The 24,758-nt window shown below is 41.6% G+C and overlaps 1 protein-coding gene across 1 annotated transcript in view; it reads left to right on the top strand.

Annotated features, from left to right (window-relative positions):
• MAU2 (MAU2 sister chromatid cohesion factor) overlaps positions 1 to 24,758 on the top strand; it is a 2,634,229-nt gene that overhangs the window by 705,145 nt on the left and 1,904,326 nt on the right. Inside the window, exon 4 of the mRNA XM_044090765.1 lies at positions 19,481 to 19,576. Coding sequence (XP_043946700.1) covers positions 19,481 to 19,576 — 96 coding nt within the window. The remainder of the gene's footprint in view (positions 1 to 19,480; positions 19,577 to 24,758) is intronic.

Raw genomic sequence — 24,758 nt, 5'->3', positions numbered from 1 at the left:
CTAAATCAATGCAAACAGTGAAAGATTTTCTACAGGTACAACCCCCACGTTTCAGTAGAAATTGGCCTTCCAAAAATTGGTCCTTTCCAGCCACGCCAGACGCCAAAGAGGTAGATACAGGCGCCTGAGGGGCAGAGGGCAATCCCAAGGATCATTTAGAGGCAGACAATGGCAAGATCCTACACAAAGAGGTGGTGAGGATAGTTCGCAGCCATTCAGAAAGCAAGCCCAATGACTTTCCCCTTTGCATGCCAAGCAAGGCTCAAATGGCAGTACCCTTAGGCGGAAAACTGGCATTTTCAAAAAATTGGCATATTGTCACAAAAGACAAATGGATCCATAACATTATAAACAGAGGCTACAGATTCCATTTTCACACCCTTCCAAAAATGGGCATGCCAAACCTGCCACACAATCAAAGGGCAGAGGCACAAAGACAAATTTCAGATCTCATAGACATGAAAGCTATTCAAGAGGTACCTACTCACGAACAAGGTCAAGGTTTTTATTCTAGACCAGGGGTGTCCAACCTTTTCAGTTGCAAGGGCCGCATTGAGTCAACAGAAATGGTCTGGGGGCAAACGGCAGGTGAGGACCCAAAAAAAAAAAAAAGGTCTCACATTAACTGAGGAGCAAAAAAAAAAAAAAAAAAAAAAAACACAGGTTTATGCGGACTAATGTGGCTGTATTGTAGGTTAATTTGAACAATAAATAAATTAATAAATGCATAATATTTGCCCTAAAATTCAATATCTCATTCTAATTATTTAAAAAAACAGATAAATCTAACATCTTAGTAAAGTTTATTTGTAAAAAAAATTAACAGGTACAAACCTTTCAATTTGTATGAGATCATACCTGTGATTTTTGCTGGTTTCCATGTCTTCCATCATGTCCTTAATGGCCATATGTTGTCCAAAGAGCTCATGTATTCTTCTGTTTCTAGCTTTGCAATCTGTCCCTGAAATATGGCACTGGCAATATCAGGAATGATGACACTTTTACTTAAAAAATGAACAATTTTTATTTTTACATTTGTTTCACTGTCACTAACAGATGGTACAACACATTTAACTTTGGTTCACCCACTTACTGTCGAGACACAAAGAACATGGTAGTATGCCAAAACACACTCCAGTTTCACAAGGTAAACTCACACATGCTGTTTTGCAGTTGCCTCTCCAATCTGCATTTCTCACATTTAAACAAGTAACTTTATAATAAAATAGTAGTGGCGATGTTTATTCGTGAAACCAGTTCACAAGGGTGCAGCCAGGCACAGACCTTTGCAGACTTCAAACTTATTGGTCCTAGTTCTTGTTATACTTGTGTCCATATCAGGAGGTTCAGGCTGTCAAGTCAGGATTGTTCTTTTGTGTAGTAGAGTAGACAAACATTATGAGCATAACCTTTTTAATGTGAAGACTGAGCTTGTTTTTTTGATACCAGTGCGTCTATATCAGGTTTGATAGATGTAGTGGCGATGCGAAGAGTATTTTCAAGATGCTCATCCGGAATTTTTGTTCTGATTTTATTTTTTGTATGCTTCATACGAGAAAAAAACTGCTCGCAAATGTATGTACTCCCCATAAGAGATGTCATGAACAGGGCATGTTCGTGAAGTGATGGATATTTTTCTTTGGGTAGGTATAACTTATAAAAGTCAAATAAAGATGCTTGCAGAAATTTTTCTTTAAGTTGCATATCTGACTGCAAATTCTATGCATTCCAGTTGCAGGTTTGCAGGCAACATGTCTATGTCAACTGGGAATGGAGTAGCAAATATACTGAACTGTTGTTGGTGTTTTCTAAAATCTTGAAATCTGCTCTCAAATTCCTGTGCTAAACTATTAAGTAATGCCGCATATTTTTCAGTATTTGCATGGCTTTGCTCAGACAGTGTTGCAAAGTGAATGAAGCTATTGTTCTTAATCTGACTGTGCCACAATTTCAGTTTCATTTCAAATGCCGTCACTGTTTGAAACATGTCATTTATTAATAGATTTTCCCCTTGGAGGCGCAAGTTCAGGTCGTTTAAATGAGCAGTGATGTCTACTAAGAAGGCTAAATCAGCCATCCAGCTTGCACTTTCAAATTCAGGTACAGGCTTTCCTTTTAACTCCATAAAGGACTTTATTTCATCTCGTAAGTCATAGAAGCGTTTCAGCATTTTTCCACGACTTAACCACCTCACTGCAGTAAAGTACAAGATGTCTCCATAGGTAGATTCCAAAGTAGTCAGAAACTCCTGAAACTGGCGGTGATTTAATCCTCTGGATCTTATGAAATTTATTGTTTTAACAACAACATTCATAACATTTTCCATTTTTAAAGTCTGTGCAGACAAATTTTCTTGATGTATAATGCAGTGGTACTTCATAAAACGCACATTACTGATCTGTTTTGCATCTTCTTCCATCAGTGTTGTTAGTCCTTCCCTCTTTCCAACCATAGCTGGAGCACCGTCAGTTACTATGCCAGACAGGTTTGTGATGGTCAAGGAAAATCTTGCCAGTGTTTCTTTTACTGCCTTGTACAGATCAGCAGACTTCGTTGTGTCTTTCAGTGGAACCATACAGGCCAGTTCTTCAGTAATATTGAAATCGTTGTCAACACCACGAATAAATATGGCAAGTTGTGCCGTATCTGTAATATCAGTGCTGTCATCCAAAGCTATGGAGTAATACTTGAAAGTTGCACACCGAGATTCCAACGTATTTTCAATAGATTTGGCTATATCTTCCACACGCCTTGCGATTGTCTGGTGTGATAAACTGATTTTAGAAAATTCTGATTTTTTTTTCAGGGCAAATTATGTCTGCTACACTTTCAAGGCATTCTTTAACAAATTCACCATCGGCAAATGGCTTGGATTTTTTCGCAATTAAATTTGCTACAACATAACTTGCCTTCAGTAAAGAATCCGGTTGAGTAGCTGATTTTCGAAACAGCTGTTGTTGAAATGTAAGACTTTTTTTTAATTCTGATATTTTCTGTTTACGGGACACTCCTTGCAATTCACTTAATTTGGGGTGCGTTTGAATATAATGCCTTTTTAAATTGTAGTCCTTGAAAACGGATACCACTTCTCTGCACACGAGACAGAGTGCTTTATTATGAGATTCAACAAAGAAGTACTCATCAGTCCATTTTTCCTGAAAGACTCTTCTTTCGTCCGCTATCTTGCGTTTCACGGGTTTGGTTTGACCAGATGTAGAAGCCATCTGAAAAGTAAGAGAGGAGTAACTTAACTACTTTATTCCTAGTTATATAATTTTTAAAACAATGGCTAACAATTTACATTAAAAAATAAGGAAATAAAAATTAAAACTATCCATACTTGTAGTAGTATATGTTAATGGTGTTCAAGGGATCATTTCACATCTGCAAAATAACACAAAAATATCCCTGGGGTGAATTTACAGTTACCCATCCTGTTGGGCAGATTACATATGAGGAGGGCCAGTGAGGCACTTTGTTTCATTTGTAGTACTAATGCCATTAGTCTTCAAAACACCCATTACGCATAAAGCACATCACATTTACTGTGACTGTTGGTCTGTACTCTGTGCCAGTAATACTGGGCATTTTGAAAAGTTCTTCATAATTCATGAAATTCAGATGGACTGCGATAGAGCTATGTAATCAACAGTTTCTTACTGCTACAAGAATGGCAGCTTTCAATGACATAATCAGAGCTGTACCATCAAGTTTCAAGTTAAATACTGTGTACTTTGCATGCTACCCAAGAAAAGTCATTCACTTGCAATGAAAAAAACTGGCACACACTGACACTGTCATTAATTCACTACTACTGTACTACCAATTCACACTGCAAAAACCACTCCAGCCGTCCAAAGTAGGTAAAATGTCAACATTAGCAGCCCTACAGTATTACAATCCACAAAATTAAGCCAACAAATTTGCAATAAAGTAAAGAATTCACATCACTGACTTAATAAAACAATTCTGAATAAGAGGGTCTCACCCAAACAAATGACTGGTGCCATACACATGACCAAGCTGAATGCCAACAAATGCATCATCATCCCTTTTGGGCCAAAGTTTTGGGTAAAGCGGTTGTGAGGCTGCCAGCCCAGCTAGATGTTATTTTGTACAATGTACATAATTCTGTGTGTCATTTTTGAATATTAATATGCTTCCTATGCTTGTCTTACAAATGTAAAAAAAAAACTATACATATGTGTATATTAAACTATTGGTGCAGAAGTGTGTGTTGAACTGTATGTTCTGTACTGAGCTTCAAGAATGTAACCAGTGTACCCTGCTGGGAAAGAACAGAAATGTGTGTATTGTAACTATACTTATGCAGATGTGTGCTGTAAGGTAGAAGTTGGAACATAGAGTTAAATTTGACAACAGTAAGAACAGAAGTGAATTGTTTTATAACTGTCTGTATTGATAGAGAAGGAGTTTTGCCAAATGCTAGGTAACAAATGAAGTGAATTGTTTTACGACTGTGTTATCTCATCAACAAGACAGGATGTCTACACTGCAGCCAGAAGTTCTTTTGTGTGGAAACAGACAAAATGACAGGTTTCAAATGTAAAACTGCTTACTACTGTTTTATGACTTCCAGTTCCAGGGCTTAGGCCAGGGGCCTTAGGCACATTTCTGAGAGATAAGTAACCTCTCTTAGGGACAGATTGCAATATAGCAAGATTAGTAGATGTTTTCTGTATTTTGAGACTGTCCTGCAATGTTTTTTTAACATATTTCCTGCAATTCTGAACTGTCACTTTATTCATTGAGTTATTGAATATTGTCTTATTCTTTTTATTGTTTATTATTAAATATATTTAAAAACCTTTTAATTGTGGCTGGTTTGTTTATTTAAGACAAAAAGTATTTTTTGTCATAATGCCTTGTTTTGTATGTAATTTGCACTCGTGATGCTTATTTCAGTAATTGCAACAGGCAATTGTGAAATTCAGGAATGCTTCAAACACTTCAAGCACGAATGCATTGAGATGTTCACAGACTAGCTTACATAGTCAGTTAACAGACAGACATGCAGACAGATACCTACTGGAAAAGGCCACAATCAATATATATTATATATACATATTGACCTCCGTTTCATATTAGTTTGGACGTTCACTAGACTACAGATTTTAACACCCCTTTCTTTTGAGTCATTTTGCCTAGTATAGACAGCACTGAGGAATAACCAATGGAACAGTATAACAAACAGAAATATTGTAATGAATTATTCAGACTGTATAATTACCAAGTAATTTTACAAATGAGTCCGCATAGTTCAGTTAGGGTTACCACCTGTCCCACTTTGCGAGGAACAGTCCCTCTTTGGGCAGTTGTGTCCTGACAAAAAATTAAAAAAATGGCAAATGTCCTGAGATTTTATCTGCCTAAGCAGCAGACACCTCCAAAGCAGACACCCAAGCAACCGCTACCCCAAAACAAAACACGTGCAACACATCTCACAAAGCCAGTGTACCGAGCAGTCACAGCCCTTAAGACTAAACACACCTGATACACTTGTAATAGGTGACTATCGTCAGGCACACTGACGTCCCGCTCACCAGGCTGAACAAGGAGAGGGTCACGGTGAGCAGCCTGTCGGGCGCTAGGATCCGCCACATAACACAAGCACTCAGGTCACTGCAAGGCAAGTACAAATATGACTCAGTCATTGTCCATGCTGGTGTGAATGACCTGAGACGTACCTCCCTGGACTACATGAAAAGAGACATAAAGGAGCTCTCTGAGCATGTAGACCAGGCCGGTATGACCCTGCCCTTGAGTAGCATCTTACCCTCACCAGGCCCATAATTGAGTACAATGCCCCTTTTGGGATGGACCTTACCAGACACCTGCAGCAATTGGAAAGACCCCAAAAGTACCTCACCAAGAGCATCAAAGGGCTCAAACAGATGCCATATGCTGCCCGGTTAAAGAAACTCCAGCTCTACTCAGTGGCATACCGCTTGTTCAGAGGCAATCTGTGCCTGAGGTATAAAGCCATGTCCAACCCGGAATTAATGGACATGCTGCACCTCAGAAAATCCAAATCCCATCAAGCTACGCACTCGAGAGACTTGAACCTCAGCAGTGAAATAAATAGGACATGCTGGAGGGACAAATTCATAACCCAGAGGCTCCCTTCACTCTGGAATAAAATCCCAGTCCAGGTTAGGCAGAGTCCCTCATTGACTCTCTTCAAGAGGAATCTTGATGAGTGGATGGGCGATCGTAGGTTTACCCCGGGTATCATTTCTGTGTCACTGTTAGACAGAGGCACAGTATACTAACCTCGAAAAAGGGCATAGCAAAATAAATTTAAAATGGGTGGTGAAAGCCAAACACATTCTGGCTAGGCTTATAAATGCCCTAGGGCAGATAGCCTAGTTATGAACCTATGAACCCACTTCAGTTAGGGCAGAATGGGAGGAGGGGTAGTAATATGCTGGAGGGGGTCATTTTGGCAGAGACCGTTTCACTTGTGTAATATGCTTATATTTATTAATGACTAATATTCACACCTCCTAATTAGACCGTGGTGGTGGTGCTGTGGTTGTGTGTTGCTGTCTGGTTCAATTCTCAGCTATAGCATCTTCAGTGTGGAGACATGCGTGAATGGGCGTACCTTCGTTGAAGGTTGTGCGTCAGGGCTGGTAACTCTGCACGTAAAAGTCAGCTACCAATCTTTAGCAGACTGGAGTTCCGCTGTGGCGACCCCTAACCAAGAAAAGCCAAAAGACACTAGTGACTACAACAACATTCACATCTCCTAATTGTGTATTTTCCTTTTCTACTCCACTATCAGACAGGAATTAAAATTGGTCCAAATAACAGTGTATTCTGTATTTATTCACAATTCAGTTTTATCCTGCAGCTATTTCCTTATTGTCATTCAGACACACACATTGATTACTCTCATCTGTTACCTCCATTTTCTATGTCCTGTACCAAAATTCTTCCTAGTGTAACTACATTTACGTGCCAAATACAAACATTTTGTTATAAAATAAAAGTAACTATCCCCAGAACATTGTTGTGGTCCAAATGACAAGAACCCCTTCCCTCCAAAAAGACTGTTTATCAGAAACGTTTGCAATATCGACCTGAAACACAAACATCACACTCAAATTGCTTAGCCAACTTTACAATTCCCACAAACAGTAGAAATCTATCCGTTAACACTGTATTAGACACAAAACATTAATATTTTTTTCTGTCTCCCACTGTCTAATCTTCTTTTTCTTTGAGGTTACTTTATTTCTTCACCCCCTCCCCTTCTGTTACAGTACATTCATTTCCATCATCGTAAGTCTCATTAGCCAGGACAGAAGAGAAATCTGATGCTTGCTTTTTGGCTTTGGCCACACACAAGTTAAGTAAGGACAAGTTTGCTTAAATATCCTGTTTTACACAAAGAAAGCAGCCCTTTATTTTTTAAGACACAACTACTATAATGCATGAAAAAGTTTGATTATCGAGGTGTTTTAAATTTTCACTACAAACAACTCCACATTACCTTCCCAGACCCAAGTCCAAAAATATTTTCTGAAAACTGTGCTCAGCTTTACAATGTAGTTGTATCAATTATGCCGAAAAACAATGCAAACCATACAACCAAAAAACACACAACACTTGCAGGAAATGATACATTTTCTTTTTACTAACTTGTTTAATGCTTAGACATACTGTGTACTATAACTAATACAATCATGCTCCCTGAATCCATCAGTCCTGTAATTCTTTCCCCTCTTCTCTCTGCCACATTGCATTTGACAAGTTTAGTAACAGCACAGTCGCAGATTCTATCATAAACAATCTTTTTTTCCCCAGAGACTAGAAAGCTGAAGCATGTTTATTATACTGTACATACAGTTGCTGTGTCCAGCAATCATGACCACTCCCCCACCCCAACATCCACCCCATACCAAAAAACCTGACAGGGCAAGAAATCTGGTAAACCAGGTAAAGCCTAATAAATGAAGTGGAAAAAGCCCCAAAAGGACACATTTTAAAAACTGCTCTTATAAACTTAGAAAGTTGCAATAACAGGATTTGAGTTGGGATGCATTTTCTGAAGGATATGAACTCTGAAACTCAAGTGTATGTCACCATTTAGCTTTAGCCGGCGACATAATCCTCATCGATTTACCAGAAAATGACAAATTTATAGAGGGGAAAAGACTAAAAATAAGACAAACAGACATTCTACGAACATCTGAACAGATGAGAGGGGTCACCACACTCTCCTTCTGCACCAATTGCACCCCCTCCCATAAGCAAAGATAAATTAACACACACATTTCCTTGAAGGCTTCCATTTTACTACACACGCTAGCTAGAAAATTAATTGTTTTGAACCTTAGCTCGAACTCTCAATATAAGGAGCACTTTTCATTTACAGACAGACTTCAAGACCAATGCAGCCTTAGAAAGTGCTATGATAACTATGCATTGCCAACTGTAGCTTCTGGGGCATTTTGAGTTCATCTTGTTCTGCAGGAGATATAAATTGAATGCAAGCATGGTTATTTTGCCATAATCTTTTACATTACAGAATATCTACAAATCCAAAGCCATGTTATTCAATCCTTATTCCATTGCTGAATATAGACCCCAGTTCCTTTCTGTTGTATCTCAAGACAACATACCAATTTCACTGTAAACCACGTTAAACACGTGTGCATGGGACTCACTCTATCCATGAGGATGATGTTTTTCTGGCTCAAAAGTTACTACCAACTAACTTTCCCTCACACTCACACACACGCGCTCGCACGCACTCGCACGCGCTCGCACGCACACGCACACACACACACTCACACGCATACACTATTTCCAAACCCTTGGCCTCCAACTCAAGTCTCTTTTGCTCCAGATGGATTTTTAAGTCCTATGTGGAAAGGTTGAACTGTCCATTTTCTGAGAGTTTTACATCTCCACAGCCAGTCTGATTGTCCTCGATGTTGCTGTTCTGTGATGCAGCTGTGCCTAAAGCTGCAATCATGTCTGCTTTAGTCAGGTTAGCATACACAAGTCCTTTAGTCTGGCACATTTCAGCCAACTGGCTCCTTGTCAGCTTGCCATACTCCTCTGCTGACATGCTTGCCTGCTCTCCCTGACTAAGCTAACAAAAAATAATAAATAAAACAATTGTGATATGATCTTTGAATGTTCACTGTATGGCTGGCTGAGAGTACAAACACCTTCAGTGATCACAAGCTAAGCCCCTTTTATCATCCCCCCATAACCTCCAAACAATGAAGGTGTACAGACTTAGTGCAAGAAATCTGGACAAAGCCTGACAAAATGGGGGGACAAAGGCCCCAAAATAGGGACAGATTTTTAAATATTGCTATTATAAACTTAGAAAGTTGACAGAGTAACAGTGTTTGTGTTAACATACATTTTCTGAATGATTTGAAGTCTGAAACTCAAATGTATGTCATTATTTAGTGACTTCAATCCTCAGATCATCCCAGGTATTTGCCAGAAAACCACAAATGTTATGAGGAACAGACAAAAAATATGAGGCAAAAATCTGGACAGTTGAGAGATATGGTCAGGATTCAAGGAAGATTTAACTGTCAAATTGATTAAATTCCAAAGTAAAACACGTAGTGGCCTGGAAGCTACAGAGGGCTGAATTAACACTGCTGTTATACAGGCAAAATGTATTACTACCTGAAACAATCAAAAAGCAAAAGGGAAAGCATTCAGATAATCAGTAAAACACACTGGGTAAAGTGAAGTAACAGAGGAACAGGAAAACATGGGGATGATACTGGCTAGGATGGATGAAAACTTTGAACTTGTACACTAACAAGGAACAAGACGCAGAAGATAAAATTAGGCAAATCAAGGAAAATGAATCTGGGCAGACAGTGACATCAGCTCAAAGTGTTTGTATGTTGTGCAATGTCCTACAGTCCTTTTGTGAAACACAAATTCCTTGAGCTGTTTTTCTGTGTACTGACTTTATGGCATATAGCTAACAAAGATGTATTGTAAACCCATACATCCCTAAAAGGGATATGCATTAAACCTAGCTTGCATCTTTTAAATTTAAGCTGTCAATGAAAAACATGAAGAGAGTGGGAAAAAAGTGGGCTACATGCATGAATCACATATCTTATTTAAATGCATCTGATATAAAGATGAGAATGTAGTCACAACTCTGGTTAGCCAAAAACAGGTACAAAATGTCACACAACAACAATCTTAGAGCTGTATACTTTTGTAACATCTCCTTTTACAGTAGCTTATTAAATTAGATGCCAGAGAAAGTATTTAAGTTCTCCAGAAGCATAGTTCTAAGGGAACAAAATACTTATGTACAACTATGCTTTTTGGCATCAATAGTAAAAATCAGACCAGCTTGCTTATGCTGTTAAAAAATTAAAAACAATAGGAGTTCCACAAAATGTGAACAATGTGCAGCTAAGATAATTTTTTCTTTTTTTTTTTTGTTAAAATATGACACCTAATTTTTTGTTAAAATATGACACCTATTACATCAACAAAAAATTAAAACTAATTTAAAATGGCTTCCTAGTTATGGAACACTCGTGCTCCATTTAGCAAGATATTTTTTCTGGAAAATGAACTAGATCAGCTCCACCTTTTGATTAACTTAACAGTCTTTCCCTCTCACTCCTAGAAACAAGGAAAGGAAATACTGAAACTTAAACAGAGAAGTGATAAAGGACAACTGTGTGCTGCACAGAACTGAAAATGCAAACTTCACAGAATAGTGAATAAAGGTGTTCTGATCAACAAATCCACATTTGTATATTTTTACACTTTTAAACAAGACCAATGGAGCAATTTGAGAAAGTGTAGATAAAAAAGGCATTATTTTTACCCACCTCTCCTATCTGGAGAGACAAAAAAAGAAACCAGTAACAATTTCAACAATTGTATTAAAAGCACCCCAGTTATCCCAACATTAAAGATTCCTTTGCCAACCAATTCTAGGTATATGGAATATTAGGAGTCCGCCAGTCATTCAGCACAGAATACTTTCTGTCAATACAAACACCACTGCATAACATAAGACTATTCTCTTATTCTTTACTAAACTGTATGAAGATATATTGGGAAAAAAAAACTTGAATAAACAAACCCAAAGTGAAAAGCAATGTACTTATCTCACTGGTGCTTACTTGTCCTGGCTGGCCATGAAATATTTGTGGTGAAACTAGAAGCTGTCAGGAGACAGAACTGTAATCCTTAAATGTATATGGGTGGATCTATTATTCTAGAGAAGCCTTTCAATATTACACAATAAAAACTCAGACAGAAAGAGCATTCAATTTAAACACTGTAAAGAGTTCAACCAAATTATAACACATTAATACATGTAACACATAAAATATACGTTTTGGAGTACTTTTCAAATGCTTTGCATTCACCAAGTCCCTATTACCATAGTAATATAAATGGGAAAAATATAGAACAGAAGCTAGGAAAATTCGTTAACAAAGCACATTTGATGGGACATTATCTCCAGATCATAATAGCAATCCTTACCCAGGGTCTTCATTTTCTAGTCTAGAATAAGCAGTTGTTGAAAACACAATGAAAGGTAGACTACAGAGTACTGCAACTGCCATATATTTTTATTTATCCTTTTTTGACCCAGTTAGTCCCACTAGACTAGTGGACTCTTTTCAGGGAAGACTCAAGGTGATATTTATACTATTATGCACTCAAGGCATGTCACACTCAGTACAACTTATACATTTCTCTAATTAATACATTAATAAACACAGAGGGTCAATGTGGGAGATGGTTAAGATGTAGATCTCTAAATTGTGACAGAAAGCCTAAGTCTATTGGAAATTGACAGGACTTTGAAAAAATGATTGACACAAGTAATCTGTTTTAAGACTAGCTCCTCAAGTTGTTATTAGCAAATATTGTGTGTAATATTCAACTACCAGGTCATATTCTAACAACAAATTTTCAAATAGTTTTCAGCATTAGTCCGCCTTCCCACCTCATACAGTAAGCCAGGGCCTTCTTTGTTATTAAAATCCAGCACCGTAAAATGGACAGCAAACCATCACTTCTTCATTTTCCTCAGCCAATGGTCAAATAAGATATAAATGCACAGCCAAAAACTGGAGGACAGCATATTAAGCCAAAATTAATGTATATCTGGCCTCAAGACATCCTAACCCTATGCACAGTTCTACATAATAATGAAACAGTGTAAACTTCACACGGCCAGTGATATGTTCACAGGCCCTGCCTTTCCCTAGTAGAGTCAGTGTGCAAATTTTACATTCAGAATATTTCTCTTTACATAACAAAAGAAATGCCAATGTTAACAGCTACATAATATACGCCAATGAGGAAATCGCACACTTTACCATAGGCCTGCAAAAATCTGCCCTTATCTTAGAAGAAGCCATATCCAGTGTGTAATGTCTAAGTAAGGCATGGATTCTGCATCAACTGTAGTCTTTTATGATGCTTACAAAACAAATGTTTCATTGTCAGTGTAGTAGGCAGTCCCTGACAGGAAGCATAAGAAAAAGAACATGCAGAGATTTTACTGTTTTGAGCCTTGACACAGTGTAAAACCACACAACAGAAGAAAGACACATGACAGTTAACTGAAAAGTCTGCCAAAAAGAACATTTTTTAACAGTCTAATTCTAGAAGCTACATTTTATAATTATATGATGAAGAAAACATCTAAAATCTTCTACTTCTTGACAAAATAATGAAGTTTCTAACTTCTTTATACTTGCAACATATATTTTTGTTTTACTTTAAATCACCTATCAGATTTCAAGTAAAACACAATTATGCTATATTTACCAGACACAAACTATATAAAAGCATCAATGCTTTCAAGTTTCTTACAGTTTTGATGTCTAGTAATCAAAATGAGGATTCTACAAACAAAAGCAATAATGTTCCTTGAAAAAAGTGCAGGATTATTAGCTTGATAGAGCAGTGTTTTAACTGCTGCCTGTAACACTATGTTTATGAATAGACTGGGACTGAGTCTTAAGATTGCTCTTCTTTCCTTGATTAAAGGAAGAAATTTAATTATTCAACATATCAGAAATTCAACAGCAACCAGCAACACAGGTAATGGGAAAGGGGAAACAGACATGCTATACTGCTTCCCTGAAAGGCCAGTAAAACAGTCTGGGATTTACTAATCTCGTTGTCCTACCCAGGTCCCGTCAGGAACCTGGTAACTGGCAGTGCATTCATACTCTGTTCAGTTTCAGGAGACAGGATTTTACGAAGAAGGGGGTAGTACAAGCTAAAAAAAATGCTACTAAAGTACGAGGAAACATGGGTTTGAAGATGCCTACCCTACTACAAAATGTAAGCATCCATAATAACTTGTCGAGAAAGCAACGACATTTTCATCATCGACACAAGAAATATACATTTAGTAAAGCAATGTTTATGAAACAAATGCATTTTTATTTACAGTTGATTTCAATGTTGCTCACAGTAAAGTCTGTAGTTCAGAAACATGAAAAATTTAAGATGGCCAAAAAAATAATTTTAATACACTTTTGCTTTTTAAACCAGCAATTAAATCTATAGCAACACATAGATTCTTGGCGAGCTGAGCCTTCATCTTGTAACTGGCTGAGTGACAGAACCCACAGGGTCAGAATTGCTGGCGCCATGTCAGACTCGAAGCCTGTCACAAGTGGTGTACCACAGGGCTCAGTCCTGGGCCCACTCTTGTTTGGCATCTACTTTTCCGAAGTACAAGCAAACACAGGAGGGTTATGGCTGACAAAGTTTGCAGATGACTGCAAACTGGGCGCCATAGTAGAAAACACATCTGACACAGATATCCTTCAGAAGGGTCTCACAGAAACGGATAACTGGTGCCAGAGCCATGGCCTAAAGTTAAATGCCAAAAAATGCATAGTCATACCCTTCGGGAAAAACAAGGTTACCCCTAGCTACCAAATAGGTGGCAATCCACTGAGTACAGAAGAAGTTATCAGGGACCTGGGGACCCAGGTTGATAGTCTGTCATTCGACACCCATGTAGCTAAAGTAGTTAGGAAGACCTTCTACATTGCCCACCTTATCATGAAGGGATTCTCATCTAGATCAAGGGAGGTCATAGTCTCCCTATACTCATCACTCATCAGACCAATGATTGAGTACAATGCCCCATTCGAATGTATCTGACCCGACACTTGCAGCAGCTGGAGAGGCCACAAAAGTTCCTCACCAAAAGGATAAAGGGTCTCAAACATCTGTCCTATGCTGCCCGACTGAAAGAAATCCAGCTCTATTCAGTCGCACCGCTTGCTCAGAGGTGACCTTTGCCTAACATACAAGGCCATGTCAAACCCAGATTTGATGAATATGCTTCACCTCAAAAATCTAGATCCGTCAGAGCCACAAGGGCGGAGACTTAAACCTCGACACGGCTATTAATAGGGGCGTGCTGGAGGGATAGATTCATCACCCAAAGACTCCTATGCTGTGGAATAAAATCCCGGTATATGTGAGGCAGAGCACCTCGCTGGCCTTGTTCAAGAGAAATCTTGACCAATGGATGGGAGATCACAGATATACCCCAGGGATTACCTCAGTGTCACTGCTCAACAGAGGCACAGCAAAATAATGGGTATAGTTCCCCATACTAAAGGGGTGGCGTAAGCCACAAAACTATAGGCTAGGCTTGTAAATGCCCTCGGGCAGATAGCCTAGTATGAACCTATGAACCTATGAACTTACCTTTGTTGTAGTGTAGTCGGTGTGTACACAATGAAATAAACTAAAAAATAATAAATCCTCTCTCTACGCTACGATCTCGCTCCTTCCTGCAGCTTTTCTTTATAAAAATCGCCCGAACGGTGTTTTCGCGCATGCGCATACCAGCGGAAAGACGCTGGTATGGAAAAAACGTAAAAAAAAAAGTTGGCGCATGCGCAGAAGAGCAAAACTACGCGGACATGTAAACATGGAAAAAAGTGAAATTAAATTTAAATTTAAGGGTCGTGGGCCACATGGAAGAGCTCTGAGGGCCGCGGGTTGGACACTCCTGTTATAGACTATTCCTGGTACCAAGGAAGGGAAAAGATTGGAGACCTATTTTGGACATATCCATCCTAAACATATTTTTACTCGTACCAAAATTCAAGATGCTCACTTTACAGCAGCTTCTTCCCATGCTGGGCAAGGAGTCTTGGCTGGAAACATTGGACCTCAAGGAGGCATACCTGCATGTCCCAATCAGACAAAATTGCAGAAGATACCTCAGATTTCTTGCAGGTTCAACCCATTATCAATTCTCTGCATTGCCCTTTGGCTAATCTACTGCGCCCAGAGTATTCACGAAATGCCTGGCATCAGTAATTGCCTACTGCAGACTTCAGGGGATACAAATATACCCCTATTTGGATGACTGCCTGATCCAAGCGGACAGCAAGCACATACTTCTGAAACATCTGGCTTATGTAATAATGTTGTTGAATTCTCTGGGATACAGTCAACAAAAAGAAATCAAGGCCAATACCCTCTCGGAAAATAATTTTCCTGGGTGCCAACTTGGACACACACACCCAGATGGCCTGCCTCACGCCAGAGAAGCAGGGGCAACTAACTCAGTACTTCAGAACACTAGCAAATTTCACCAGGCTGACTGTAAGAAAAATCCTGCAGGCTCTGGTATTCATGGCATCTTGCATCTTACTGATCCCATGTGCAAAGCTGCATATGAGGAAACTTCAATGGTACCTGAAAAACCTATGTTCTCAACACAGCCACAGTTTGGAAACAATAATACCACCAATTCCATGTCTTCAAAAGGAATTTCTGTGGTGGGCTGAAGCATGCCAAACAAACAGGTCTCCCATTCAGCAAGCCTCAAGCAAACCAAGTCATCACAACAGACGCCTCGAATTACGCCTGGGGGGCGCACATGACAGATCGGTGCATTCAGGGCAAATGGTCCCAAAATGAAAAGCACCTTCACATCAATCAAAAGGAAATGCTAGCAGTAATAAATGCTATTATAGCTTTCAAAGACCTTCTGCATCCAGGTCAACTATTGATAAGGACAGACAACACCACAGTAATGTGGTACACAAACTGGGAGGAACCCATTCATACCTCCTATGCAGGCTGGCCATGTCACTTTGGAACATGGCTCTGGACTTGCAAATCGAACTTCAAGCACAGTACTTGCCAGGCAAGGAAAACACGCTGGCAGACAACCTAAGCAGAAATATGACAGATCCACACGAATGGAAGTTACATCCTCAAGTTTTTACAGAGATAATTCGAGCATGGGGAAGGCCAGACATAGATCTCTTAGCCTCCCACAAAAATCACCAATTGACAACATTCTGCTCAAGGATTTTTCATCCAAAGGCCTGGAGAGTGGACGCTCTCTTTCAGTTGGACAACAATGACAGTTTATGCCTTCCCACCTCTTCCTCTGCTGCCCAAAGTTCTATTAAAAACCAGAGTAGACAGACCAAAGATGATTTTCATTGCTCCAGACTGGCCAAGACAACACTGGTACCCACTCCTGAGGAGCCTGACACATTCCCCACCATGGACCCTGCCTCTAATGCCTCTTCTGACTCAGCACAGCTTCAAAACTCTTCACAGTCAGCTGAAAACACTCAATCTAGCCGCATGGAAGATTCCTTAACATCACAACAGACCCTACTCTCCAAGGAGGTGCAGGATGTCATTTTGGAGGCCACAAGGCCGTCTACTAGAAAAGCTTACTCCGCAAAATGGAAACTGTTTTGTGCCTGGAATGAGAAAAAGGGCCAGAATCCTGGAAAACTGAGTTTACCTCAAATATTACAGTATCTGAGCTGCTAAGCAGTCGACTTTCATTCTCCTCCATCAAAATCCATGCCTCAGCCATTTCTGCAGAATACAACACTGATCCACCTTTATTCTCTCACCCCCTCTTAAGACAGTTCCTCAGAGGGGCTAAGAATCTAAAACCCCCAAGGAAACGAGCAATACCTGCTTGGGATCTCAATTCCATTCTAGAAAAGCTGACCTTGCCTCTCTTTGAGCCAGCTGCCTCAACAGATTTGCAATATTTGTCCTAGAAAACAGCTTTCCTTCTGGCTAATTACCTCAGCTCGTAGGGTATCGGAACTACAAGCTCTCATGGCTGTGCAGCCTTTTATCATCTTCCATCAGGACAGAGTTTCCTTACGAACCAACCCGTCCTTTATGCCAAAAGTGGTATCCAGTGTAGCTTTGAATCAGGCTGTACACTTACCTACCTTTTATCCTAATCCTCAAAACAAAGGGGAGAGATTACTACATTCCTTGGACATCCACAGACAACTGCGTTATTATTTGGACAGAACAAAGCCTTTCAGAAAATCAGAACAGCTCTTTGTGTCTTATGCTATAGGAGCTCAAGGGAAGCCAATTTCCAAACAGACAATCTCAAAATGGATAGCCCACTGCATACGCTTTTGTTATTCTTTTCATGGCAAAACTGTACCTACAGGCATCAGATCTCACTCCACAAGGGCCACGGCTACCTCTGCAGCTTTCCTCAGCGGAGTTCCTACCAAAGATATTTTGGAAGCAGCCACTTGGAGTTCTGTACATACCTTCTCCAAGCACTACCACCTTCCATTATACTCCAAATCTACAGCAGGCTTTGCCACTGTAGTCTTGCAGGGCATTCTGGCTCCTCCTAGTTCCACCTAGTGCCTACCACCCCTTTCTTAGCTTTGGGATTCTACCCATCTGTTATGACTGCAGCTGTATGGACGATGAACATAGTACAGTTTTGTACCTACCATAAATGTAGATGTTCGAGTGCTAATACAGCTGCAGTCCAGGTTTCCCTCCCTCCTTCCCCTCTTGGGACAGGCCTATTGGCTAACACCTCCTCATACAACCTGATTGGGGTATTCATTCATGGTGTATTTGCTTGCACTACTGTATTTTGATTATATGGCATTGCTTTATTACACAAATTTATGTATTGCCTTCCTTCTGGGGGCACCTGACATCTGGGGCAAGAAAAACTGAAGAAAATGGTGTCTGCTGGTTCTTTTATACCCCTGTCGCACTGACGTCAGGGAAGAAGCGATGACAACAGACGCCGGACCTAGACTTTGGAATTCGGCCGACCGAGGACCCGCCTGACTGCAGGAGAACCCATCTGTTATGACTGCAGCTGTATTAGCACTCTAGCATCTACATTTATGGTAGGTACAAAATTGTACTTCCTCCCTCATGTTATGAATATTGTAACATGTAGAAGAAAAGGACATCTTTGGTTATGGAAAGATGTTGCACAACTCTTTATACATCAAGGCAGTTTATAATTGAAGTACTGCAATACGTTTTCCAATATACCTGACTAAAATGATGTGGGCATTTTCTTAAAGCTTCATAAACTTTTAAGTATGTATACACACATTTCTACTGAATCCCTTGCAGATGTCACTCTGGTTTTTGTGCAGTGATGTCAGTTTAAATGGTATGCACACACTATTTTATTTTTTTATCTTGTATTTGTTTTTCAGGGTAGAGGCTTGATCTCCACGGACCTTTTTCAAACTCTGCCCAGGAGCAGTGTCTGGTTAAGTGACTTGCTCAGTCGCACATTTAGGCTGTCGCTTACTTTTGACATTCTTGAATGCAAAGTTCATTGGACTTTTTGGTGATGTCACAGTGAAACTTAGAGTTTATATAGGATTTTATTTTTAAGTTTGTCTTAAAATAGACAAGAACAGCAAGGTAATGCAGCACAGCATTGGAGGTACCACATGCCATGGTGTACAAGAAAAGTGTGTGAGAACTTGCACTTACAAATGAAAGGCAGGTGGGCGCAGTCTTATCCCCTTTGCCAGGTCCTGCATTGCCCATGCTGCAAAGTGTGGCGGTCTGATTTGTAGTTGGGGTTTTATACTTTGGATTTCTTTGTAATATCTCCCCCCCACACACACTGTTCATTATGTCCACTGTTACTTTAATTGGTTATTTGGATGAGTTGAGGAAAAATCCAGCAATGAGGAAAAATCCAGCATTTCACACTGCCTGGTTATTTAAGCATTTTATAATTTGTTACTTGGAGGAAACAATTATGTAATTGAATTGTAGTCTTTGTATAAAGAATTGAAAGTAACTTTAACATGAACAGGATTCAGTTTGACTTGTAGGATTTGGTCAAAAGGAGAACAATTTGTGCTGCTAAAGTACAGTGCTTTTAAAATTATGTGAACACCTACATTGATATTTTGTTGGGGCACCCAATTATTTGCTGCTGTTCGGTGCTGATTGCTGTATTGCCATTTCTCCATACATTGTAAGGGAACATTCCTACCTGGGAAGTAGAAAAGTTATTCCATGTTTTATGACTACTGAAACTGGTATTGCATAGCATTACTATCTCTGGTTTGTACTAACATTGTAAAGAACCAATTTTATCTGTTGAGCCATTTTTGAGCTTTTCAATCTGTATGTTGTCTTTCAGCATTTGGTTGATTCAGCAAAACCACTTTTACGCAAAGCCATTCAGATATCACAACAGACCCCATACTGGCACTGTCGACTTCTTTTTCAGCTGGCAGTAAGTTTTTTAATTACAGCTTTTCTAAAGTGGATTTTAAAATTAGGAGTGTATTTTTGTGAAATTTTATACAAGATGATGTGAACTCTTGAATCCTTTTGTGTGCAGAATTTAACAGCACATCAGTTTGTGCAAAAATGTTAAAGCTCATTACTTTTGTATATTGAGAGATCACACCTGAAGCTGATTCTTCAAGAATTTGGAGTAGACCGGTCACAGCTGCAAAGTATTCAGAGCTTATCAGACCAGGCTTGGAAAGGATTTTAAGCTGTGCCTGTATGTATGAGGGGTACAAAATGTAAATTGATGTCATTACAAAGATACTGGCCACTTAACAGTACAGTTGTGGAAGTAAACTTAACATAACCGTAGATGTTCATTCACTGCTGTAGTAGCATTAACTACAGTAAACTCTCAATTAAGTGACAACCATGGGGGATTGGTAGATGCCGGATAACTGTAGGTCTGAAGTAGTTTACTTCATTTGTCTTCAACTTGTGGGTACCGGATCTGTATCGGATCCAAGATGGCAAATTCACTAGCATCTGCTCCAAGCACCTCCCCTAAACCATAATACACCTTCCAACCCCCAGATCTCATTTGCTGTGGCTTGCCTGAAGCATCATGTTCCAGAGCTCCGAGTTAGTGAGTGGGTTATTTGTTTATTAAGCTGTCTCTTCGTAGCTTTTTGAGTGTTAACTGATTAGTGTAGGTTCCCTCTCCTCCGCCCCTCGCAGGTGCTTTGTGTGTTAGGGTTTTCCTTTTGTTTTTCAGTGTTAGTTTTAGTGTTGCTTCCTCTCCCCACTCAGCATTCTGTGTGCCTCTGAGTGTGTGGTGAGTGGGGAAATAAGCATTTTTTCTCTTTTTCCTTCTCTTGTGTGTGTGCTGTTTTCTTCTGCAGAGACATGGCTGACCCCCAAGCCTGTCTTCAAGAGGTGCACTGTGTGGCCACAAATTGTCACCAGCTGGTGGCCACACTTTGTGTTGTGCTTGGGTGTAGCACATTTGAGTACTGACTGTACCATTTGCATGGGTTTTAACCCGCGCTCTATTAAGGATAGGCTGTTGGCCCTGAAAAGCCTTCTACTCACTACTGAGGCGACTGCCTCTTCCACTGCTTCAGTCACAGCAGCTGCTGTGGCTTCCTCTCCTTCCTCTCTTGCCATTGCTTTTACTCCCTCCCAGGCTAGGACTCATCCTCCCATTACTAAGCCTGTGGAAGTGGAGCGCAGAAGGGGCAGAGAGAAAGAGAGAGAGAGCATAGAGAGAAATACAAGAGGTCCTCAGACCCTCCTACTCCCGCCAAAAGTCAGGCTATGATCCGTGACTCACCTCTGCTCCGATTCCCGAGATTTTCCCCGGAGGCGGAGGAGACACCACCATCTAGGGCCTTGGTTCCTCGACCTGCCAGGTCGGAGTCCGTGGCCTCGTCGAGATCCACCCGAGGCTTATCTGAAGTTGACATGGATAAAATGATGAGGTTCATTTGTACTTAGATCCAGATGGGAGTCTTGCCAGCCACCTCTCCCTCTGGAGGGGGAAGCTCGCTTCCTTTCTTCACACCAGTTTCTCCTTCCCCAATCCATTCACCGGATTCAGAGTACTTTGATCCGAGGATGGACTTAGTCAGGGGGTCGGTGCCGACAGTACCGGTCTCCTTGATACCGGCAACTGCCTGGAGCATGTCGGATAAGGCCAGTTCAGATCTGAGTGGTGCTCTGAGCCGGAGCCTGAGTGTAGGATCCGTGGGAGTAGAACTCTTTCAGTCAACTCAGAAGTTGTCGGGTCAAGCTCCCCCCCGGAGCTCCATCCACTTTGGACCTGGCTCCAATTCCCGCGTTGGATCCAGGAAGAGTGGCTTCCTTAATGGTGCCCCAGGAGGCTTGTTCTCCCTCTGCGTTCGTGATAGAAAGGGTTCTCTCCACTGGATCGAGACCCTTGACTATTTCCTTGGACTCTGCCTCGACTCCCTCGGATCTGTCTAAGAGTCCCATCATTTTACCAGAGGGGACAGCCCGTGCTCGAGGATCCCAAGGTGTTTTCCTTTGAGGCACAAGTGGCTTGCGAGTTCCCCCGGAGATCCTCACTGGAGACGTGCCTTGCAAGCATATGTGTAAGAGGGCGCATGACTCCCCCGAGTCCCTCACCGAGGACACTGATTTGGGTGATGAGAAAGGTTCCCCCAGGTCACCTCCCAAGGATGTCTCCTTTGGAGACATCATGGAAGTTCTACGCCAGCTGGGAGGTTGGTCCGCCTTTAAACCACCTCCTGATGAATCCGTGTTCTGGACGCTTTCATTATGGGCCCATGTACTTTTTGTCCACTCCCGCAGATCCCCTGTTGGACCTGGTCACCAAACTGGCATGGAAAGAGCAGGACACCGTGGAACCAATCCCAAAATGTCCAGACAAGATCTTGAGTCCACCTTCAGAGCAGCGTAGAACAAGGGCATCCATGTAGACACTATGGTGGTAGCAACCACTAAAAAAGAACTAGCCCAAGAGAGTTCCTTGGTTCATCCCCCTGACCAAGAGTCTCAGATGATGGACCACTTAGGGAAGTGGGTTTATGAGTCAGTGACCTTTTCCATCAGTGTGCTGAACTACCTGGCCCATGTTATGAGACTACAGCATGACCTGTTCAAGGAACTGGCTGAGTCTTCCCCAAGTCTATGTTGTAGGAGGAGACACCCCCTCCACGAGGATGGCCACTTTAAAAGCAGTCTTCAGTATGTCTCTGCGACTCCTTTCACATTGTATTGAAGGAGCTGCTGGGGTAGGGCTGCTGGGTCTGGCATGCCCATGAGGCGCAATGTCTGGCTCTGTCAGTTTTCGGAACCTTTCAAGGCATCTTTTGCCAACGCCCCTTATGACGGCTCTACTCTTTGTGGTAAGACCGTCAAAGAGACTTTGGTTCACAGTGAGAAAGACGGGAAGCCACTGCCATCGGAGTCCGCTTCTCGAACCCTCAAAGATACTTTTCCCGGAGTCAGAGGGCAAATGAAGATGTGGTTCCGGAAGTCGCAGTATTCCCGGGGGACACTGCTCTTCCCCCAGAGGCAGAGGGGGACAGGATAGATGCTGACCCAGAGGCAGATTGGGTCAGGGTAATTTTTTGGGTCTCGAACTGTTCTCTGACAGGCCCGGACAGCAACCCTGAAGGCTTGCCCGACTGCTCTACTCTGGAGGCAGTCGGGGGTCGATTGTCATTGCACCTGGCAGCATGGGTGTCTGTAACATTAGACCGCTGGGTGCTTCAGATCATATCCAGAGGATACTCTTATCCCCTTTGTGGTTCCTCTCAAACCTCCCAAACACCTCCCGGACATACCACTCATGGAAAGTGAGGCAGTAGCACTTGAAATCTCCAAGCTGCTAGCGAAACTTGCCATCAAACCTGTCCCCCCAGATCATTCTGGATCAGGCATCTACTCCAGGTTCTTTTTGTGCCAAAGAAAACTGGGGACTTAAGACCCATTCTGGACCTGTCTACCCTGAACCTATCAGTTGCCAAAGAAAAATTCCGGATGGTCACATTACAGTCCATGCCATACCTGCAAGAGAGCGACTGCATGTGCTCGTTAGACCTCCAGGATGCCTACTATCACACAAAGATGCACAGAAGCTCCAGGAGGTTCTTCCACTTCCGGCTAGGAGTCCATTACCAATTTCGAGCCCTATCCTTTGGTCTCACCACAGCCCCAGGGTGTTCACAAAAGTGATGGCGGTAGTATCGGCTCACCTGAGGCTTCAGGGGATTCAGGTCTACCAATACCTGGAAGATTTGCTCCTCACTGCTCCCACCAGGCGTCTTCTTTCTCAAACCAGGGTTTATTTCTTAAAGCTTGCACTTCACTTGGGGATTGCAATCAACATATCCAAATCACTTCAAAGTCCTGTCCAGGTGACAGACTACATTGGGGCATGGATAAACATACTACAGTGTAAAATCTTCCTGATCACGGACAGAGTGCGAAACCTGAGGATGCCTGTTTCCCTAATCTACCGTTCTCATCTTCCCCTTGCAGAATCTGTGTTGAGGGCCCTAGGTTCTATGGCAGCGACCATCATGCTTCTTTCTTGCGCCTGGTTACACATGCGAGTACTACAGTGGACTAGCGGTGCAATGCTCCCTGTTGGATCTTCCATTATCGTATCCAATACACCTCAGTAGAATCTGTAGGTTGTCCCTTCTGTGGTGGATGTACTCTCTGGAAATATTGGAGGGATGACCTTTTGTTCCAGCCCCTGTCCAAGCCACAGTGACCACAGATGCCTCCCAACTTGGGTCGGAGGGGCATTGTTTGGGCAGGACAGTCCAAGGCCTGTGGCCCCCCGTCGAGACCAGTTTGCATATAAACATTCTGGAGATGAGGGTGGTCCTAATGGCATTGCAGGCTCTTGCCTTTCTTCCTCTGGGAACCATTGCATTTCCATCAGACAACATGTCAGTTGTCTGGTATGTCACCAAACAGGGAGGGACCAGATCTTACCCACTTTGTCATGAGGCCGAGAGTGTTTGGGAATGAGCGGTCTCCACCAGTCGCTTTCTGATAGCAACACACATTCCAGGGCGGTCCAGCATCCTAGCAGACAGGTTAAGTCGGACTATACTGATGCCTTACGAGTGGTCTCTGAATCATTTAGTAGCGAAGCAGAGTTTTCTGGAGTGGGGTCAGCCTTGCTGCGATCTCTTCGCATCCCCTTCCAACACGAAGTACAGCGAGTTCTTCACTCTGAACTACCAGCCGAGGGAGTCCCGTAGAAGTGCTCTAATCCATGCTTGGCCTCCCGGTCTTCTGTATGCCTACCCTCCAGTACCTCTTATTCAGAGGTTTCTACAGAAAGTTTGTCGACTGGAGAGCAAATTGATCCTCATTGCCCCATTTTGGCCTCGCCAGGTATGGTTTCCCTTCCTTTAATCTTATCTTCTGTCTCCGCCTTGTATCTTATTTAGGATCTTATTTCACACCCCTTGGGGGTTCCTCATCGGAACCTGGACAAGTTTGAAGCTCACTGCTTGGCTGCTCCAGTTCCCCTGATTGGTAGGACTCCTGGATTATTCTCTTCAGTCAGGTCTATTCTGGTGGCAGCTCGTAAGTCTTCCACCAGGAAGATTTACTGCAGGAAATGGAAACGGAAACGTTTTTCATTTTGGGCTTCTCAAAGGAGTTAAGATCCT

The sequence above is a fragment of the Protopterus annectens genome, chromosome 13.part0 (genome assembly GCF_019279795.1).
Source record: "Protopterus annectens isolate FY-2018-M chromosome 13.part0, PAN1.0, whole genome shotgun sequence".
Taxonomy (NCBI): Eukaryota; Metazoa; Chordata; order Ceratodontiformes; family Protopteridae; genus Protopterus; species Protopterus annectens.
This window is presented reverse-complemented; position numbering and strand designations above follow the sequence as displayed.